Raw genomic sequence first — 21088 nt, 5'->3', positions numbered from 1 at the left:
TTTCCGTTTTATTCAAAACCCTCTGCACTATTTCAAAAAGATTTTATACTTTTCTGGTATATTCATACTCAATTTCTGTTTTTGCCTTTTTGTGAAAGTTTTCTAATTTTTTATTTTCTTCTAATCTAGCTTTGCCTTTAAATCAGCTTCCTCTACTCTTCTGATCTGTTTTGACAATTTTCTATTCTTTTTTTGCCCACTTCTATTATGTTTCTGCCATTCTGGTGACTTCTACTCATCCGTTGATACAATTTGCTTTCTGAGCTCCCAACTAATTCTGTTGTGTTAAGCACTTTTACTCATTGCCGATTTTAGCCCCTTGCAACTAATATTCAAATCTATATGAAAAAAAGGCAAATCGTTTATCAAAATAACCATTTTACTTTGTTAGCCTCGTCGAGATCTTTTATTAAGTTATCAAAGTTGACGTTTTCAGCAATTTTATTTTCGATTGACAAAGTTGTTGGAAAATAGAAGAATGTCGAAATTTAATATTGATCCAATTCAACCTTGGATAACTTTTGAACATTGAATATATCAAAAAAATTTTTCGTAGAGCGTTAAATTTTTTACAAGAATACATCTGACAATTTCAAAATCTTGCGCCCATCGTGTGTTACAAAATTTCAAATTCTAAAAGAACGTTGTTCATTTTAATTGGAAATTTGCGATTCGGTATCTCTTAAAATTAATTTTAAGAACTCTAATTTGCACGGTATTTTTTCAAAAACCTTTTCAGTATAATAAAGAAAACAAAAACTCATCGATTTTTTTCAAACAATCTTTTGTTTATTTCTAGTTGCGGATTCCCGTCCTTCCTGCCCATCTCTCTTTTCGAAAGTTTATGTTAAAAAGAAATAGGTAATGTGTTCCTCTATAATAAGATATACCCTTAAAATGAGCTACATGCAGTATAGCGATTAGATAATATGTTCCATTTTATGGTTCCGAAGATAACAAATTGTTCGCAGAGCTGTAGGAATTTTCGAGCAAGCAAGCCTCGATCAAATATCTCGGCAGCCGCGCCCCTTTAAGCTTGGCACCCTGGGCAATCGCCCTTCCGCGCCCTACCCTATCACCGCTTCTGCTTCTAACTTTTTTATAAATATTTCATTCTACAGTTACTATTTTTTTTTCTGGCGCCTTTCAAACCTACTCTGTGGTTTTCCTCCAATGCACTTCAGATTCTTAAGCATCTTGATCTCTTGCTTTTCCCCTTGCACTTCCCATTTCTTCTCATCATATTGATTATGACCCACCCCAATTTCCTTCAAACTTCCTGCTATACTTTGCTTCCTTTATCTTGTAAACTACTTTACCTATCATTTTCTTCTGATTTTTGACACATTTTCACATTTATGCGAACGTGCTCGTTCTCTTTTGACAACTTCCATCTACTGCGTGTGTGAAGTATTATCCTGTTATCAACGCAATTCCCTCTACTATATCCGATCTTCTGCTATAATTATGCTCAAATTGTTGTGATTAGGGAAATCTTATATTTAATTATGTAAATGATACACGTAGCTTTATCTATTATTGTGTTGAGAAGATAGCCCGCACTATACATATAATTGTCACAAATGTCGACTTGACAAAAATCCAGATGTCTTTTTATTCCTTTTTACTCATTAGACATTTAGTATTACATACCAACAGTGAGCTTCAAATAGACAAAATTGTCGATCTACCAATCTTTAATTATGTTGAAAAGTTTATATATATTTATAGGCGACCTGATGATTGGACTTTGAGTTGGGGCGGGTCTGGTACCATTTATGGATGGGGACACAATCATCGAGGACAGTTAGGGGGCGTAGAAGGATGTAAAGTTAAAATTCCCACTGCGTGCGAAGCTCTTTCTACATTAAGACCCGTACAACTTGTTGGTGGTGAACAAACTCTGTTTGCAGTCACAGCAGATGGAAAAGTTTATGCTACTGGTAAAAATTTATAATCACACAACTCGTTTGTTTTGGTCAAAAAAATTTATGTTTATTTCAATTCCAAGCAATTTTTCTACAATATATTTAATTAATTCCGTTGTTTACGTTTTAGGTTATGGAGCAGGAGGTAGACTTGGCATTGGAGGAACAGATTCAGTGTTAGTACCAACACTATTAGAAAGTATCCAACATGTTTACATTAAAAAAATAGCTGTCAATTCTGGAGGGAAACATTGTTTAGCATTATCCGCTGATAATGACGTCTATTCTTGGGGAGAAGGTGATGATGGAAAACTTGGTCACGGCAATCGATTGTAAGTATTCTGGTAGTTTTTTTGAAAAACAGCATGCTTAATATAATTTTTTAGCGCTTATGAAATACCCAAGCTTGTAGAAGCTCTTCAAGGATATGAAATCATTGATGTGGCTTGTGGTGGGGCCCATTCTGCTGCTATTACCTCTTCAGGGCGTCTGTATACTTGGGGTAAAGGACGGTACGGTAGACTCGGACATGGAGATAGTGAAGATCAATTTAAACCTAAACTGGTAAGGAAAAAATATTATTAGAAATAATTTAGAGAAAGAGATAAAAAAGATGTTTATTCTTTGATTTTTTTTGTAGGTTGAAGCTTTATTGGGATACAAAGTAATAGATGTTGCCTGTGGTTCTGGTGATGCTCAAACACTCTGTATAACTGACGATGATAATGTATGGTCTTGGGGAGATGGAGACTATGGGAAATTGGGAAGAGGGGGATCTGATGGTTGTAAGGTACCAATGAAAATCGAAAGTTTGGCTGGATTAGGTGTTATTAAAGTTGAATGTGGCTCCCAGTTTTCGGTCGCTTTAACTAGATCCGGCAGCGTATATACTTGGTAAGTGGTTAAATAAATTTTCATTTTTATTTATATATGGTTAAGAAACGTTTTACCAAGTTGTATATGATGAAACGTGTTTTAGGGGCAAAGGTGATTACCATAGATTGGGGCATGGTACAGGAGACCATGTTAGAAGACCTAAAAAAATCGCAGCTCTACAGGGAAAAAAGATTATTAGCATTGCAACTGGATCTCTACATTGCGTCGCTTGTTCAGATGAGGGAGAAGTTTATACTTGGGGAGATAATGATGAGGGACAATTAGGAGATGGTACTACCAATGCTATTCATCGACCAAGACTTGTAACACACCTTCAGGTATGTTTACATAAGACTAGGAGTTATAATGGTCGAGCTGATTTTTGTATCCTAAAACCACGTACTATACTTATAAATATATAGGCAAAATAAGCCCAAAAACGTAAGTTGACTACTTGAAACCTATTTTCTACTAAATATTTATTAAGTTTTGCACTCAATTTGTAGGAGTATAAAATGAAAATCAACGTCTATACTGTTCTAATTTTATTTTATTATCAATGATTCATTTAATGAAATTGTCTAATACCAAGTCATAAATGAGAGTTTTACATGCAAGATAAGTAATTTAGTTGGATAATTACACTATTTTCAAATATCAAATTCAAAAAGTAATTTATTGTAAAGTTGAGAAATAATATAATAATGTTTAGGCAAACCAAAAAAGAACAAAAAGCTTCAACAATTCTTCCAATCGACTCTCAAATGAGATTTGGTTAGTGGATTTCTAATCAATGTATAATTAATAAAAATGAGAAAAACCTACTTTCAAGTCACCAAAGAAGAAATCCATGAATAAATCTTCAGCTCAAAAAAGGGATAATTTTAAGAAGCTTTCACTTTTCAGAATAGAAGGCTTACCAGGAAAGAATTTTTCTCACTGTCTCAAAATGTAGAGGGAATTAATTACACGGTGGTAGCTACTTAAGTTCTGAAATAGGGAAATAAAAACAAATATTTATAATTGATTGAAGCTTTATTGTTTTTCAAAATATTCTCACTTAAGATTAATACCCTTTTGCACGGGCCAATTGTCCAAACATTTTTTCCATTCTGATTAAAGTACCTCTAAATCATGTGATTTGAACGCATCAACCGCTTCTTCAGTTGTAGAAAAACGTTGGCATCTCAATTTATTTTTGGTCTGCGGGAATATGAAGAAATAATTGAGTGCCATGAACCAAAAATTCGATGTTTTGACTGTTCAAAAACGTTTTTATTTGAACTGATGTGTGGGAGCTCAAATTGTCGTGGTGGAGAATGATTCTTCTTCTGCGATTGATTTTCCTGATTTTTTCGAACACTTCTGTACCATTCAGAATTAACTGTTCTACATTGCTCTAATGGAACGAATGGTGCGAATCATGGTGGCTCAATATGGTGCTTCATCATCAAAAGCGAATTTACCGGCACACCACTGTTGGTTTATCCACGTCGAAAGTCATAAAAATCATCGCCCGAGAATGTTCGCGGTTTAATTTCATTTTTTTAACATGATAAATGTTACAAGTATATGCAAATAACACAAACAGCACTCGTATTACAAGAAGTTCTGAGTACTTCACCATTAAAAATTATGATGGCAATGTCAGAATTTACATTGAATCGAAACCTATTCAATAATAATAATAATAACTTTTAGCATTGAGGATGAGCAATAATATATTGCGATGAAACCTACAACTACAACTTACTTCATATTGTACAAAAAAGAGGATAATGGCCATATAAAATGTTAGAAATAGATATCTAATATTCAAAGGAATAAGTCTTATCATCTTACATTTTGGATTGCATTAAACATATTCAAATTGGAAAGTAAAATAGGAGCTTACCCCAACAAAATGAACTATTAAAATCTCACACAATAGTTAAAACACAAATTTTATATGTGATAGATCCTCCTGCTACCATGTACAAATTGATCTCATTCCAAATTTTTCATCAAAAACAACCATGAAGCATTGACTAACGTAACAAGACATTTTTATGAAGCCAAACCTTTAAGAGTTTAATTATATGCATCATTAGTCTAGCTTATAAAGTTATATTGGTGATACTATTCTAGTGTGATCTGATATTTTAACACAGAGTTTATCACCATAATTAGCTGATCTAAACTAGTAACAAATACAAAATTTTAATCGTGCATATTATGTAGAAAAAGTTTAACAGAAATGTATTGAAAGAGAGTATGAGGGGTAAGTGTTAATAGTAGATGAAAAACAAACTAATGATATTTAATCAAATCTGTCTGATAATGAAACGGAATATGATAACCATTATAGTAATTTATTTATAAAATAAAATAAATAATTGGTATTAAATTGAATTTAATTATATATAATTATACAGTCAATTACACTAAAAGTGGAGCCTATATTTTCGTTTCCTACTAACTACAGGTATTTTTAAGGTAATAAATGTTAAAATATTTAAATATCAATATTTGTAAATTTGCTTAATATTAATTCACCTACCCTTTAATAAGTTAAGGAAATATTTTTTGTTTCAGGCGAACGTCAAAAAAATTACTAACGTCGCTTGCGGATCCGCCCATACGTTGGCTTGGTCTACTAGTAATGCCAGCAGTGCCTGTGCTCGTTTACCCACTGTAGCTCCATTAGAATATGATCTCCTTCAAGACATTCCTTCTTTAGTTTTACATTGCCGTTTGATTCTTCTGCATCATTTTGCAGAATTAATTTGTCCTTGTATAACTATGTTCCCGATCACAGGTCCAGATTCTTTGCACGAATTGAGGAATATTTTGATTTATTCTATAAAGGAAGCTACGTTTAGGAAAGTTATTCAAGCTACAATGGTTAGAGACAAACACCATGGGCCTGTAATTGAACTTAATAGAATACAGGTAAGGTGATTTAGAGCTTATATTAGAAATAAAGTATTATATCTCATAAAATGATGTAACACGAAATATTTGTGAAGCAAAAAGAAAGAAAAGGTTATCATAATCATGAGATGTGAATATAAAAAAGTATATTAAGGGACTAGTACCGATTTTATATTATTTATACAAATAAAGTTTAAAAAATCCCCATCGAGCGTATGTTTTCTATCGAAGTTATTCGGGATCCATGGTCAAAATTTGAGGTTTTTTGGATCTTAACAGATATTCATAAATTGTTCAAATGTGGCTGAGTCATTTGTCTCTTCATTAAAATCACAGGAATCTTCCTCTATTGTACTCAACTGGACATTTGAGCAAAACTGGCCTTTGTATAAAATAAACACTGAACATATGATACAAAGTAAATACGACAGTTATTCTCTTAGTTATTCTAAATTATGCGTTAGTATTAAACCTTGATTAATCTGAAAAATGGTATATAAATCGAGTTTTGTGGTATGATTTAAAAATACCACGTCCAAAACACCTGCTATTTCTAACGGTATTATGTAATAATGTGAGAACTTAACTCTTAAAAGGATTATGCACTTTATTCCTATATATAGAAAAATGTTTTATTCATTCAAATAAAAACCGTATTATAATAGCACACGCTACGTTACCGGCAACGATAACCTCGTGATTATCAAGCAGACAATTGCTCAATGTTTTTATTACATATAACGTCACAACTGAAAAACAAAGAGAATCGTTTTCTCATGTAGTTGAAAATTTGAAATTTTTGCGATTTTCAATTAAATATTTAGATATTATTTTTTCACTTCTAATTAAATATTTTACTTCCTGATAATATTTCATATCAACAACTTAAAAAATAAACAACAAAATAAATACTTTTTGAAAAATGCAAGTACTCTATTGTGCAAAGAAATTTCTATGGTATGGTGTATACTAATTAAAACTCACTGATAAAGAAAATTTCTAATTTCAAAATGCAGCTGTGGATTAAATTATAAATGATTTAGACAATTTATTGAAGTGGATTTATAATTCTCCAATTAACAAGAAGTTGTTTTGGATAATTTTGCGACTAAATCAAACCACTGATTTTTTTAGAATGTTTGTACTTACCTATATAAATTGTTTAAGGTTAAGCGATCAAGATCCCGAGGTGGCCTAGCAGGTATAGATGGCATGAAATCAGTTTTTGGACAAATGGTCTCTAAACTCCCACTACTTACATCAGAAACGCTTGCTTTACCTCACAGAGTTTGGAAAGTTGAATTTGTAGGTTAGTATTAGGACGATATTGGAATGATATATATCTTTTAAATATGCTATTCAATCATATCATTGTGAGAACTTTATTAATAGTATAATTTCTAGTTGATCCAATACACTCATTTTTATTGCTTTCAAATTCTTAATCCAAAGATTGGTGTGGATTATTTAATCCATGGACTTTTTAAATTAGGTAGAAGTTAGTAGAACATTTTTAAGGATCTATTGTTTCTTAATACATTCAATAATGTCCCCGACCTCGGAAAATATTTAAACGCACTGGATTATTCAATTTATTTTATAAAAAGTAAAGTATCATTTACAAATAGTTTATACTTGAGTGTAATTCCACTGTATGCACCATCGAAGTGAATATCCCTTCAAAAATCATAATCATTCAGCCTTTATCAATTTTTCTCATCTTAAACAGTATTCATTGTTATTTGGCTCATTTAATTAGTAGCCAACTTGATTAGTTAGATAGATTTTATTTTGGTGACTTGTCACTTATTCCACTGCCGCCTAATCATATCTATCGTTACATTACATACTCCAATCTTCTTCTTATGGAGTCTTTCAACTTAGAGACTGAATGTGTCATTTAGTTCCTTGCTGGTGACTTTTCTAAGTTAAGTTCGGGGAATCACACTTACGATGAACTGTTGAAGTGATATAGAATTTACTCCACAGTGAGTTCGTCCATCATAACCTGGAGTTATACTCCACACGTTTTTAATTTCGTCTGCCTATTCATTGCCCTTAGAACATTGGTGTCTCATTACCCAGGCTACTAAGGCTGACCTAAATAGTAATAACTGAAATAATGTTTTTAATAACATACTTTACATAATTTTTTTTAGGTGAAAGTGTTGATGATTGTGGAGGAGGTTATAGTGAAAGTATAGCAGAAATGTGCGATGAACTTCAAAATGGTTCACTACCATTGCTTATTCCCACTCCAAACGGTAGAGATGACGCTGGAGCAAACAGAGACTGTTTTATTTTGAGCCCACAGGCTAAAACATGTTTGCACTTGAACATGTTCAGGTATACCATATGCTCAACTGATATATTTACAAATCAATTATGCAATTGCAAAATGGAACTTCTTCACTCTTTCCGTTTCAATATTATGAACAATTATAACATTTTAGATTTCTTGGAGTTTTAATGGGCATAGCGATTCGTACCGGATCACCTTTGAGTTTAAATTTAGCCGAGCCCGTATGGAAACAATTAGCGGGAATAGAATTGACGCCCGCAGATCTAACTGAAATCGATCGGGATTATGTGCCAGGCTTATTATGTATTAGAGACATGGCGCCAGAAGAACCTCTTTTTCAAAATTTAGAAATGCCATTTTCGACACCATCTTCTTGTGGAACTGATGTTCATTTGAGTACAAGGTTAGTATTTTTTTTAGTTTTAATTATTTGTCCATTGTTCCTATCCTGATTATGGCAGATTTGTTATTGTCTGATTGAAATACTCAGTCTACAACATTGTCTTGGCGACTTTTACAGTACCAGTGTAGTTCACCAACGATTCCAAAAATTCCAACTTAATGACAGTGCCAGGGTTATTTTGAAAAGTATATTCAGTTTTAACCACAATCACATAACAATCATACATTTTTTCAGATACAAAAGGATTACCTACGAAAATCGACTCGAATATGTTAGACTGGCTTTAAATTTTAGGTAAGTATATGTAGATCCTTATATATGGAGCTAGTATTAGTACCTTGCCTTTAGATATATTTCAATTAGTTTAAGACATGTGCTCGAATTATTTAAAATTTTTCCTGGATCACTGATTTCTCCATAACTAACATTTTTTTCCGTTATTTTTCTGTTTGCGTTTCGCCATATATTCACGGCAAAGCAAACGGACATTCTTTAGAAACAGCTCCAATTTTGAGGAATTTGGATGAAGTTTGTAGAAAGTACCGTGATTTAGGTTTCATGTACACCGTGACCCAAAGAATCTATTGAGTTCCTGTTTTGTTGCCGTGACACGCTCCAAGATGTAATGATCTAGAGTTCCGTAGTCTCTCGTACTTCGAAAGAATGCAGATAGAGATTTCATTTACATGGCAGAATCTGCATGTTGCGCTCTCTGCTAAACCTAGCGCCGTCATGTGTCTCCTGTTAGTATTTGTAGATTGTTCTTACCTAGGCTACAGATTCATCGGATCTTCTTTATCTATCTCAATTCTCAATCCCTGAATATTGAGATGATCTCCTGTCTACGATAATTCTTTTCTAAATTGAACTAACCAGATAACATAAAAAAATTTAACCTTTACACTCCATTCGAAGATATTACACCTGAAATTGATTATAAATAAAAGTTATTTTACCAATTTTGATTCAATCAGTTTTTATTATGGAAAGTGTGACTAAAAGAATCACAGTATAGTAAAAAGTATCATCGATTGAATAGAAGGCCAACTTAAATCTAACCTGTCTTAATGGTATATAGAGCTTATAAATGAATAAAATCTGATCATATACTCTAGACATTAAGTTGATTTGACTTCAACTTTCTTTATTTTCAGATTACACGAATTTGATGAACAAGTTAAAGCTGTAAGAGATGGTATGTCTAGGGTGGTACCAGTGCCATTATTGTCACTGTTCAGTGGGTATGAATTAGAGACAATGGTATGTGGATCTCCAGATATACCTTTGACGCTACTAAAATCAGTTGCTACATACAAAGGTAAATAATAAAATTTCATACTATTTAGATGTAATATTAATGATGTCCATTTTGCAACATTATGCTGTTTTTATTAAAATTGCTCCAGATCGGACTCAAATATTCTAGATTCTTTCCAATTCCTCTAAACCTAGCACTGATATCGCTTCTCGAAATTTCCAGAAAACTTATTAAGTTTACTGGACAAGTTACATAAAAAACAGGGCATATATATAGGGCAAAACATATATATATATATATATATATATATATATATATATATATATATATATATATATAAAACAACAATAACAACATTGTCTAATAAATCTTAGATATTTCATACTTCCAATCCAGTAGTTTTTAAAACAGGAACCATTTTCTTATGTCCACTGGTACCTTACGTACTCTGACATCGACATCTTAATTTATTGTTGGTCATACATGTTTTTTAAAGAGGATTTTATAAAATTTAAGGCTCATTACTTTTAACGTTTTTTTAAATTCTATCTCTCAAGTTCGTCTCCTATCCTGTAGAGTGTTAATTTCATAGCTAATGAGATTATCTCTATCATATATTCTTCCAAATCGATAACTGTGGATCATATAGGCATAGCTTCAGAAGGAAGAAGAATAACCTATTTAGTCTCGTTAGAGTACTAATATTTTATAATTTCGAATAGTGTTGCGGGTTGAAGACTCAAAAAAAAATTCTTGGACATTTTTATTTTGAGTCCTCAACCCGCAACACCATTCGAAATTACATACTACTACCTAATATTAACAATGACTAATTTTTTATTTTATGTAATTGATTTCAGGTATTGACGGTAGCGCTCCTCTGATACAATGGTTTTGGGAAGTAATGGAAGAATTCACCAATCAAGAACGATCATTATTTTTACGATTTGTTTGGGGACGAACACGTCTACCAAGAACTATTGCAGATTTTAGAGGCAGAGATTTTGTAATACAGATACTTGATAAGTATACCCCTCCTGACAACTTTCTACCTGAAAGCTACACTTGCTTCTTTTTGCTTAAAATGCCTAGATATTCGTGTAAGGTAAGTTCACATTTTTACTGATACAATTCTTGATTATATCTTGATCCAAAATGATTGTTAACTCGTCTTATGAGATGAAAGTATATCACATTCAACCAAAACATTCACATACTCTGGGGAAAATAATGAAGAAAAACATTATCCAAAGCTCAACATTAGCAGTTCTAAAATTAATGCAATGAAACTTGAAAAATCTTGAGAATAATTAGAAGCAGAATTTGTAGATTCCGATTAAAATAATTGATTAGGCTCTGCCAAATACAGTCTAGCTGAAATATAATAAGTCTTAAAAGAGAAACTGCTGGAAATTACCAAAATTTACCATTTCAACGCTATAGGGCGCTATACTAACTCGTATATACGTAATTTTGTCATGCTTTTAAATAACTTTGCCTTATTTTCTAATAACTGTTAGGGAAAATTGACTATAAAATAATCATAACTTTTGTACTGTTTAGTGCATTTGTCAAAATGTTTAAACAATAGTAGATCATTTTTATGAATAGTGGTTTTTGTCAAAATGTTTAAGCAGTGGTAAATATTTTTTCTGAAGAGTTGATATCCATTCAACCCAGAGATTGAATATGTACCCAAACCTTTGTTAATATTCAACAAAAAGCAAACATACGCCCGATAGGCCCTAGTCTATGGGCGTAAGCTCCCAGGAAGCGCACAACCAAGAGAAAAAAATATCTAGAAATAAGAATAAATAGCCATAACTCAAAATCAACGGATTTCATATTTGTGGGCCTGAAATTGTTTTTTTTTTCAGTTCCACTAACGTGAGCTCGCTATTTAACTTTAATACATAAAATTGCTAAAAGTGTTTTAAGAAGGCATTTTGTTAAGACCAGAACCAAATAAATTGCTCAAGAAACTTGCAATGATAAAATTGCATCGTGGAGTGGTGTTCAAGAAATTAATGTATAAGCCTGATTTATTTTTTTTAAGGAAGGTTTTTAGAAAAGTGAATTCAACCAGACTAAGGCCGAAAAAAATTATTGGGCCTAGAGACGTCAAAATGCTAAATCCGGACATGAACATAAATTATGTGTTATACAAACCAAAATTATCCCCAATTTCCACTAATAATCCGAAACGTTTAATGAAGTGACATGAAGGGAAATTTCGTAAACTTTTCAGACGGCCATAGGTACTAAAAAACTTGAACTACACTCCAATATAATAGACTAAAATTAAAAAATAAATCGAAAATTTAGTAAAAAAGTCGCCATTTACTGAAAGAATAATTAAATAATATAGCGATAATGTTTATGGATTTACATTTGTAATTTTTATTAAACTAAAATTAATTTTTTAAAAAAACATCTGGCTTAGATTAGATGAGATAGGGTGTAAAGGCCGTGAATCTTCCTCGCTGATACTTTTACCTATTGTGTACCCCGAATTGTTTACCAGTTAGGCAGCAACGACTTTGCAAAGTATTATGGCTTACCTCTTCTGACTTTGAAAAGATGAATGTAAGTACCGTAACTTTTGTCTATGGATAGCCTTGTACTCACGGAGGAGGTATTCTGGGTTTTCTTTTGGTTCCTTGCAGAAAAAACTAGAATTGCCGGAAGTTTCTCCAATGTTCTTCAGAAGATAGTTCACCGAATAGTGTCCAGTGAGAATAACATTAACTCTCCTTAGCTTACCTTTGCTTAATGATAGGGCCTATTGAGACCAGTTGGTAGAATAAGAGAAAAATCTAATCTGGCTTAGGATTAAATGAAAAAATATATAAAATTTTATATAACAGTAACAATAGAAGTATTGCACCCAAAAGAAATTATTTCTTGATCTTGGTACTATAAGCTTCATGAATTAACATACATAATTCTGAACCATCTTGATTAATGTGGTCCAAATTAATTAACTATTTAATCATTTGTTACAGCATGTTTTGCATCAAAAATTAAAGTATGCTATTCACTTTTGTAAATCCATTGACAAGGACGAATACGCACGAGTGGCTATGACAGGTGATTTGGCTGTCAGTTCAAGTTCAGATGCAGAAAGCGATCCGGAAATGGATAGCAGTCATTGAAATAAGAAGCCAATTTCCCGTCCAAACTTTATTGTTTTAATTTTTAATAAAAAGAGTAGTTTTAATTTGCAGCTCTATCAAAAAATTTTTTCGGCAATTTTACAAATGGCACTGCTCCTTTTTTATCTTCAACTGGTTTTGCGAAATTAGAGATAGAATTTTTTGTGTTACAATTAAGGACGCAGCTGTCATTGAAAGGTTTTTTTTACCGGCGCACTAACCACCGAATATACTGTATAAAAAGTTAACAAGAAAAAAAAACAAGATTTTGATAGGGGTTAAGTTGGAATTTCTGGAACCGTTGGTGATATGCAAACTGACCACAATGTTTGCAATACCACTACACCAACACTCACCATTACATTGTCTGACGCGCGTTACCATTTTTAGCCTCTGGAGACGATAATACTCAGAGAGTGTTGGCTTAGTGGTATGTAAACATTTTATTCTTTGAGCAATCATTTTTGGTGTTTCATAAATATGTGTTAATTTGGGATCTACTATTTTATAAAATTGTACAGAATCAGTAAAATTGTCGATTCTCTTTAACCATTATTACTGTCAGTAAAAGGATTTATTTTCATTAAATTTCTGTTTTTTACTCAATCTCTGTACCGAATTGTATTAACGCTTGAGCTTATGGAATGGATGTTAGATTTCTTTATATTTCCTTCGTTTAAATAGATAAATTTAATTAGGAGTTGAATTTCACTGGCACTTATCAGATGCTCCCAAAGGAGCAGTAGATTCAAATACTATCTGGATTCAGAAATATCAAAGTTCTGAAGAAACTTTTTGGATGACCTAGAAAAATTTTCCTAAATCAAAAGGAGTATCAAAGGTCTTAGGAACGTTAGAAGTGATGTAGCCTAGAAGGCTCCGTGATAGTTTCTCCCTTTATCTGAAACTTCTTGCAGAAACATTTTCCTACATCTCATAAAGGCTCCGGACAGATAACAGACATTTGTGCTTTTTTCTTAGATCCAAATACTTTTGGATGTGATAGTAACAGAGTGCTTCTTTGTCAATTACCTCCATTTTCCAAAACTCCTATAGTATCTTCCTAAATTAAAAGAAGATTACAGGTCAATAAAATGCGTTTGTGCTCCTTCTTTCTAAATTCTAATACTTTTTTAATCGAGCAATATGAAAGTTCTAAGGAACTTTTTGGAGTGATATAGCCTGGAAATCACGGGGATAGTTTCTCCCTTCTTGTAGGAATATTTTTCTACATGACAAAAAGGTTTCGAGCTAATAACAAACATTCGTGCTAAGATCCAAATATTTTTGGATGTTACAGTAACAGCTTGTTTTAACTCTGAAAGACCCGTCAAGAGTGCTTCTTCTTCGGTTACCTCCCTTTTCCAAAACTCCTGGAGTATTTTCCTATATCACCGAAACGTTTTGGAACAATAAAAGGCATTTGATATTCTTTTCTGGAAATTCTTTTATTTTTTTATTGTTTCTACATATGTTATTAGTTCCAGATATAGGTTCTATTAGACTCAATACTATATTTTGTGGGTTATTAGGTCGTTCATATGGACCCTTAGGCTGATTTCCAACATATACCTCCAGATTGGAAGCATAAGATGTAGAGAAATCGACTAGGGCAAATATTTTTATTCCTTATCTATTAGGCTTACTTGGAATATACTGCTTGAAATCACTTCGCCCTCTAAATGCCTCGAGCTTTTCATCAATCGTTGTGTTTGCTCCAACTGTATATGTGTTTCTACAGTTTTCAACAAAAAGGTCAAATTGGCTTCTGATTGGAGCTATTTTGTCACAATGTCTCCTTTCTTCTCTTGTTGTCAAATCGTCGAAACGAAGGCATCATAGAAGAAAATGGAATTGATTGTGAGAAATAACCTTACCGTAGAAAAATAAAACAAGCCTGATGTTAAAACAAAAACGTGTACCGTGGTGCCTGTCCTCTCAGACCAACATTAAAATAATTCAAAAACTCAAATAGACACACAATCACAAACTAATATGCAGGTACTGATGGTACAGATAAACAGGCTTGGCGCCCCGCCCGCAAGGGTCAACAATTTTGGTCTGTTTTTTACCTTATTTTTATTTTTTTTTTCAATGAAATTTGATGAAAACAAACAAAATTTTCCATAACAGTTGTTGTTTATAACAATTTTTTTTCATCTGAAATAATAAATTATTGGTAATTTTTCTGTAAAGCTGAGAAATTTGTCGATATTAGTCTTCTGAAAACCTTTCAAAGCTTTGATCTATAATAAAAGAAAGCAAATTTAACAATTATACGTTTTTCTATATATTTACCAGTTATTAAAGAAATACTTAAGTATTTCTATTGGCTAGAAATATTATATATTTTAGAGAAAAACGAACGAAATTTTTTTGCAAAACTGGGCTTTATTTGTTTTAAAATAAAGTATTATTTTCTATATTGAGAGATTATTTTGTTAGAGCTTGAAATAAATTATTTTTATTGTTATCGATTCCCAATAAATTATGTTGACATTCCTCGAATTTAATAACTGTCAATTGACATTTTTACTCACTATATCTTCAAAGCTATGTATATTTTGCTACAAACACAAATTTTGCTACAGATCCGAGTGTATTTTTTGGATCGCTACACAAATATTTATGTGCATTTTTCTTAATTGTATTATTTTCTGGATGTATCGTACTAGTCAGTTATCTAATAAAAATTATAGAATTTATTTTATTTTTTTTTCCCCATCACCAATAATATTGTTTGAAGATATACAGTGCTAGTTGACCCAGTGAAATATTCTTTGGTGCTTGAAGGAACTCCACATAAAAAATCTAACAGCATAAGGTCCAGCGATGTAGCTGACAATTCATTCTACAGAACCTCTGTGTTCGGACGCTAAAATTACTGTTAGGCAGGTTTTGGTGAGATTGACGTGTAGCTTGACTCTCTTTCTCCCTGTTCCCGCCCAGGTGAGCTATCTACAATATTCATCCTTGTCTTGGTAGCCGTAAAAGATTGAGCTTCCGTTTGATTCTTACGCCAGGTGCGAATGACGCTCTGCGATTAATTTTTTGTGGGCAAAAAACATTACAACTAACATTACAATTAATAGTGTGAGGTGTATGGGGAAAATGAATAATTTTGCAACGTGCGCGCAAATGATGCAGATAATTCAAAGAGGAATTTACAGATTTGGATAGAATACAGTCTCATACTCCCTTACAGCCAGACTTGGTCCACAATGATTACTATCTCTTCTCTGAAATAAAGAAATATTTGGGAGGGACGCATTTCACAACCGACGAAAAACTAAAAGAAAAGGTTTTAAGTTATATTTGCTGCAAGGTGGCACACTTCTATGATTAGGTATAAAGAAGATGTAAAAATCTAAAAGGCGATTATGTCCAAAAATAGAGGAAAGTCTAAGCTTTCCAAACACGTGTCATTCAATGCCAATAAAAATGTTTTTATTGTGAATATCCGTTGGAAACCTTATTTTATTGACAAGCCTCGTAGGAGGAAAGAGTATCTGATGAAGAGCTTAAGTTACAGTTTATATTGTTACTTTTCAATTTTTTTCAAATTAAATTCGTTTTTTAAATCCAAAATTAACCTTTTGAGGATATCAAGTATCCAATTTTTCAACTGCAGTTTTTCTATTGTCAACAATGTTATCACCACTATTTCATTTTTTGTAACATCTTGAAAGTACTAAGTAGTTATTTATTATTTAAATTTTTATTTTTAAATAAATTGTAGAATTTTTTTTACGGCTGCTGGATTAAAATTATCATAACCACAGACATTAAAATTTGCACCAAAATGTAAGAATGCATGTAAACGTGAATTCACTTAACGAGTAAAAACGAAAAACAGATATTAATATACACTCCTCCACAATTGAAGTGGATATTAAAATATTGAAATTATTTATGTGAATAATTTAAATAAATAAAAGGCAGATGTATCAATTGACCTTATTTGACAGTTTAAAAAAATGAAAAATCAATTTCTAATAAATATAATTAATATTTTATAAATATTCCAATGTTTTTCTTCTTTATTTATACGATTTCTATTTATGGGGTAAATTAATGAACACTGTCTCACTTTAATATAATTCACTTATCACTATTACTTAACTAACTTAAATAATTTATTTAAATTCTGGATTACTTTCTATTTCGGTCTGTTCACTATGAATATTATAAAATAACTAAACTGAGCTTCACAAATCCCTGAGATACATCCCAAAAGAATTCTCAAAACTTCTAGAAAATAAAGGAACAAAACAAATAAGTAAATAGACCTCCCTAGAAATTATTTGAAAGAAACAACGTGAATAAACTGCCTGCTATAATAAAAAACTTATATAAAACAAGCATCAAAGGGATTCTGCGGTTTATTGAAACTATGTCAAAGGCCCCATATGCGCCTTTGTGGAATTTTAGAATTCCAATACATCTAGACAGGACCGGCTCCAGGGCGGATACGCGTTCGTAACAATATTTTAAAAACTCCAGAAAGTTCCATTGACTGTGTTAAATTGCTCAACGATATCTACATGTACGATGCTCCGCCGTCGACCATCTTCTGACAGTTTAACAGGAGATCAGTTGTGTTCGCCCCTTACAAAACTTCTCTGGGGAATGGAGAAGTTACAGTTTGCTACCTCTGGGTCACACATGGTATTGAACTTCAAGCCATCATAACAAACAAAAGTTGCTGATCCACAATTCAACAAATATTTTTACATATTACATATTTTTTAGTTCATAGTTTCATTTATTTTATTGTATATAAGACTGATCAATAATAATGTACACTGTAATTTTAATTGTTAATAGTGTCGTTTTGCTGAATGAAGTATCTTTTTAAAAAGTGACTTTGTGACTTGCATTTTTCTTGCTACTAGCTTGCAGCTCGAAGGCCAACCTATGTGATACTGGCACCAAAAATGCTGTTCCCACCGTGCGAGATGTATATGTGTGGAGCCCGCTTAACAAGCAATAATTAGGAAAATGCTATGAGTCATGTATTAAAAGATCAGGAATCTTATAACTACATACATTTATTACCAATTATGTAGTTTGATAATAAATCTAATAATTGAATAATTGACCCCCTCGCCCTTCAGATAGTAGTGCAGAGTTATTTATTCTGTCAAACACACTACATGGACATATGTAATCATCTATTAAAAATTTATAATGTTTGCATTTATAATTTAGAGAATATACTTAAGCATAAGTTCTGATTTCGCAACTTCCAACTCAGAAACGAAGGGTCATATGAGAAAATTTTTCTATGTCACAGCATTACTTTCACATCATCTACTCACTTCTGCATTTTTTGCATCAAGTCCCCAACACCCTGTATATTTTAATATAAACAGCCAGAGCTTCAATGTAATTATCAAAACCAGAGGTTTCTCATATATCTAGGAAATGAATTCAAATGTATTGTTCAAACTTCATTTGGTTTTAAAATTTATTGATTGATACTTAAAAATAACAAACAAATGCTACTTAAACTATTGATTTATTAGGATTTTGGTTGTTTCGGTTTTTTTGGTTTTAGAGTGAAGTAACTAATAATAAGTCCAACACTGACATAAGTAGCTAAAGCCACCTGAAACAAAAATAAAAATATTTAAAATTATTCAAATCTCTATCATAGTTACTATTTGATTGAAAAGAGGAAAATCAATTAGAACGACAATTTGGTACATACATATTTGTGTGTCCTGCAATAATATGCCACCAAGTTTGTTCTTTATTATGAAAGAATACATGAGTTAGCAATACTATAACCAAATTTTTTCATATTGCAGAAAATAAGCTACATAATGTTCTGGAAGTTTTGCCCAATCAATTAAAATTAATTCAAAATCATAGTGTATTAAAATAAAAGGAGAAAATATCAGCAATAATACCAAGAAAAAGGCGGATAATATGATGCCTTTCGAAATGGCAATTAGGTACTATTATCATGTTGGCAGACAATTAGAAAAGGTCGACCCTCTTCCCATGAAAGGTTTCAGGAGGGTGACCAATAGTGATGTTTATTGATTATAGAGTAGGTGTACTTGGACATGGATTATAAACTGCCTCTGGTATAATTATTCAATAAACTGCCTTTGAAATTTGTATTTTGATAAAATTGATCAACATTACAAAAAAATATTTAGTGGAGTTACATCCATAGATACATAATAATGTTAAATGTAAATCAATAAAAATTAACAAATAGCTAGTTTAAAACTTGATTAAAATATTTGTATAATGTGCTTGCGACATCCGTGATTTATTTTTAATGAATAATATCAATTAATGATATGTATGTATCTGCATAGAATATTGGTGAACATTTTTTTGTTTTACACGCTAAAACTATGGGATCTACCAGTTTATTATTTGCCTCAAAATCAGTTAGTTCAGATTATCATGATTTAATTATTTTCTTCTTTGGTAAATAAATTACTGTAGTCTTTGTACAAAAAATTATATAGAGAAAAGTGACTATGAGAAGTATGTTTAGATGAAACTCTCAAACTAAACTTGTTATAGTTAAACTAACAAATATGTGGGCAAAATTATGAAATAACAGAATTCCTTATGATTTCTTACTGGTACAACACGTTAATATATTGAAATTTTTATTGTGGTTAGAAATTCAATCTAACATCCCACCTGAAGGTAAATTGTAACTGATTTCAGGTGTTTCCGACGGCACAAACACAAAGTAAGATAATAAACTTATTTTTATAAACAATAATTGGTATCGTATGAAAATTACAGTTCAATGAACACTAAGGCTAGTTCAACATAAAATTTAAATGCAGCATTAGAGATATTCGCTAAAAATATCAGTTTCAAATATGGAAATATAAAGATACAACTATAGAAAAGAAAATGTTGAGCCAATAAAATGTCTGTAGAGCTCGTATAAGTTTATTTCTGAAAGTTATATCTAGGTTATTTCAATTATTTTCCAAATTAATTTTAACCAAAAAAAGTTGTTACATGTATTCCTATTAACCTTTCTTCAATTACAACTGCATATTTAATGTTAATATAATATAATAATACATTGAAATTGCATTTACAAATTACATAACCAATAATCATTACTTACATTTGCCCTTCCTCGCATAGTTTGTCCATTGAAAATTTTGCTTATCCCAGTTAGCTTTGAAGCATCGACATTTTCGGCTCCAGCCATTATCTATAATTATTCAAATAAACTTTATATTATTCAATTATTGCGATATTGAAAAAATAACTTACTCTGCCTTTCAAGTTGAATCCAAAATCAAAAGACTACTATTCTAGTTCGAAGTATCACTGATGGCTAGTGATACGAATCAATTTTCAAGCATGTGATATCAGATAAAAAAGAAGAATTTTTTTCTGAAAATTGATACTTATATTGATAGCATAGAATATTCCAATGTTTTGCGATTTATTTACTTGAAGGGCTTAAGGAAATCATATCAAGTTATTCTTATCATGTTCTGAGTGTGCGGCAAGTAATCCGAATCCCGTTCAGTGACGGATCATATCCATAAAATACTGGCAAATTTAAAATTTATTAATGGCGCGGAATTTAAATCATATGAATGTAGTTCATACTGTTATCTCAGAACTAGTCAACTTTCAAATTTATGTGTTTTTTGGTATATTTTCAAGATACAATAACACAAAAGATGAAATTTTGAGAACTATATTGTTTGTAAATTTGGCTACACTGTGGCAACAGTTCTTATAGCATATATCATTACTCAATAAGTCGTGTGACTGACACAAAGATGACGCTGCCATTGTCAAATCCATATGACGTTCATGAAGTGCCAGCTTTCAAAAGACTATGCGTGAAATTTGACGACATTTAGATTAGTCAGAAAAAGTGACAGACATTTAAGTGAAGCTACTTTTATTATTTTCAAAACGGATTCAAAAGAATTTCGAGTGTTAATTTGTTATTGGTTTGCTGAATTTAAACGTGGTTATACAGACACGATGATGGTGAATGTTCTGGTCGTCCAATTGACGTGGTTACTCAAGAAAATGTCCACAAATTGGTTGTAGCTCATGCATGCATGAACATTTGACCATGAGTAAGCTTTTTCCAAAGTAGGTGTCGCGTTTACTCACAGTCGATCAAAAATAACAACGAGTTGATTATTCAGAGCAGTGTTTAGTCCTGTTCACACATGATAAATCAGATTTTTTGCGTCGATATGTGACAATGGATGAAACATGGGTCCATCA

The 21088-nt window shown here is 31.7% G+C and overlaps 2 protein-coding genes across 4 annotated transcripts in view; one reads left to right on the top strand and one right to left on the bottom strand.

Moving 5' to 3' along the window:
* LOC130897504 (E3 ubiquitin-protein ligase HERC2) overlaps positions 1-15540 on the top strand; it is a 102286-nt gene extending 86746 nt beyond the window's left edge. For all 3 annotated transcript variants that reach the window (XM_057806397.1, XM_057806398.1, XM_057806396.1), the window contains exons 41-53: positions 1732-1943; positions 2059-2260; positions 2315-2492; positions 2569-2822; positions 2908-3142; positions 5379-5735; positions 6885-7026; positions 7877-8063; positions 8171-8422; positions 8657-8716; positions 9577-9740; positions 10541-10785; positions 12686-15540. In XM_057806397.1, coding sequence (XP_057662380.1) covers positions 1732-1943; positions 2059-2260; positions 2315-2492; positions 2569-2822; positions 2908-3142; positions 5379-5735; positions 6885-7026; positions 7877-8063; positions 8171-8422; positions 8657-8716; positions 9577-9740; positions 10541-10785; positions 12686-12835 — 2638 coding nt within the window. In that variant the 3' untranslated portion in view covers positions 12836-15540. The remainder of the gene's footprint in view (positions 1-1731; positions 1944-2058; positions 2261-2314; positions 2493-2568; positions 2823-2907; positions 3143-5378; positions 5736-6884; positions 7027-7876; positions 8064-8170; positions 8423-8656; positions 8717-9576; positions 9741-10540; positions 10786-12685) is intronic.
* Positions 15541-18291: 2751 nt separating this feature from the next.
* Positions 18292-20328, bottom strand: LOC130897502 (uncharacterized). Its single transcript, XM_057806395.1, has 3 exons — positions 20105-20328; positions 19953-20042; positions 18292-18446 (listed from the first exon to the last, which is right to left on the bottom strand). Exons 2-3 carry the CDS (start codon positions 20037-20039, stop codon positions 18360-18362), a joined length of 174 nt encoding a protein of 57 aa, XP_057662378.1. The 5' UTR covers positions 20040-20042; positions 20105-20328; the 3' UTR covers positions 18292-18359.
* Positions 20329-21088: the final 760 nt, after the last annotated feature.

This window comes from Diorhabda carinulata, chromosome 8 (genome assembly GCF_026250575.1).
Source record: "Diorhabda carinulata isolate Delta chromosome 8, icDioCari1.1, whole genome shotgun sequence".
In the NCBI taxonomy this organism is placed as follows: Eukaryota; Metazoa; Arthropoda; class Insecta; order Coleoptera; family Chrysomelidae; genus Diorhabda; species Diorhabda carinulata.
The sequence above is the reverse complement of the archived record's forward strand: the minus strand, read 5'-3'. Positions and strand labels throughout refer to the sequence as shown.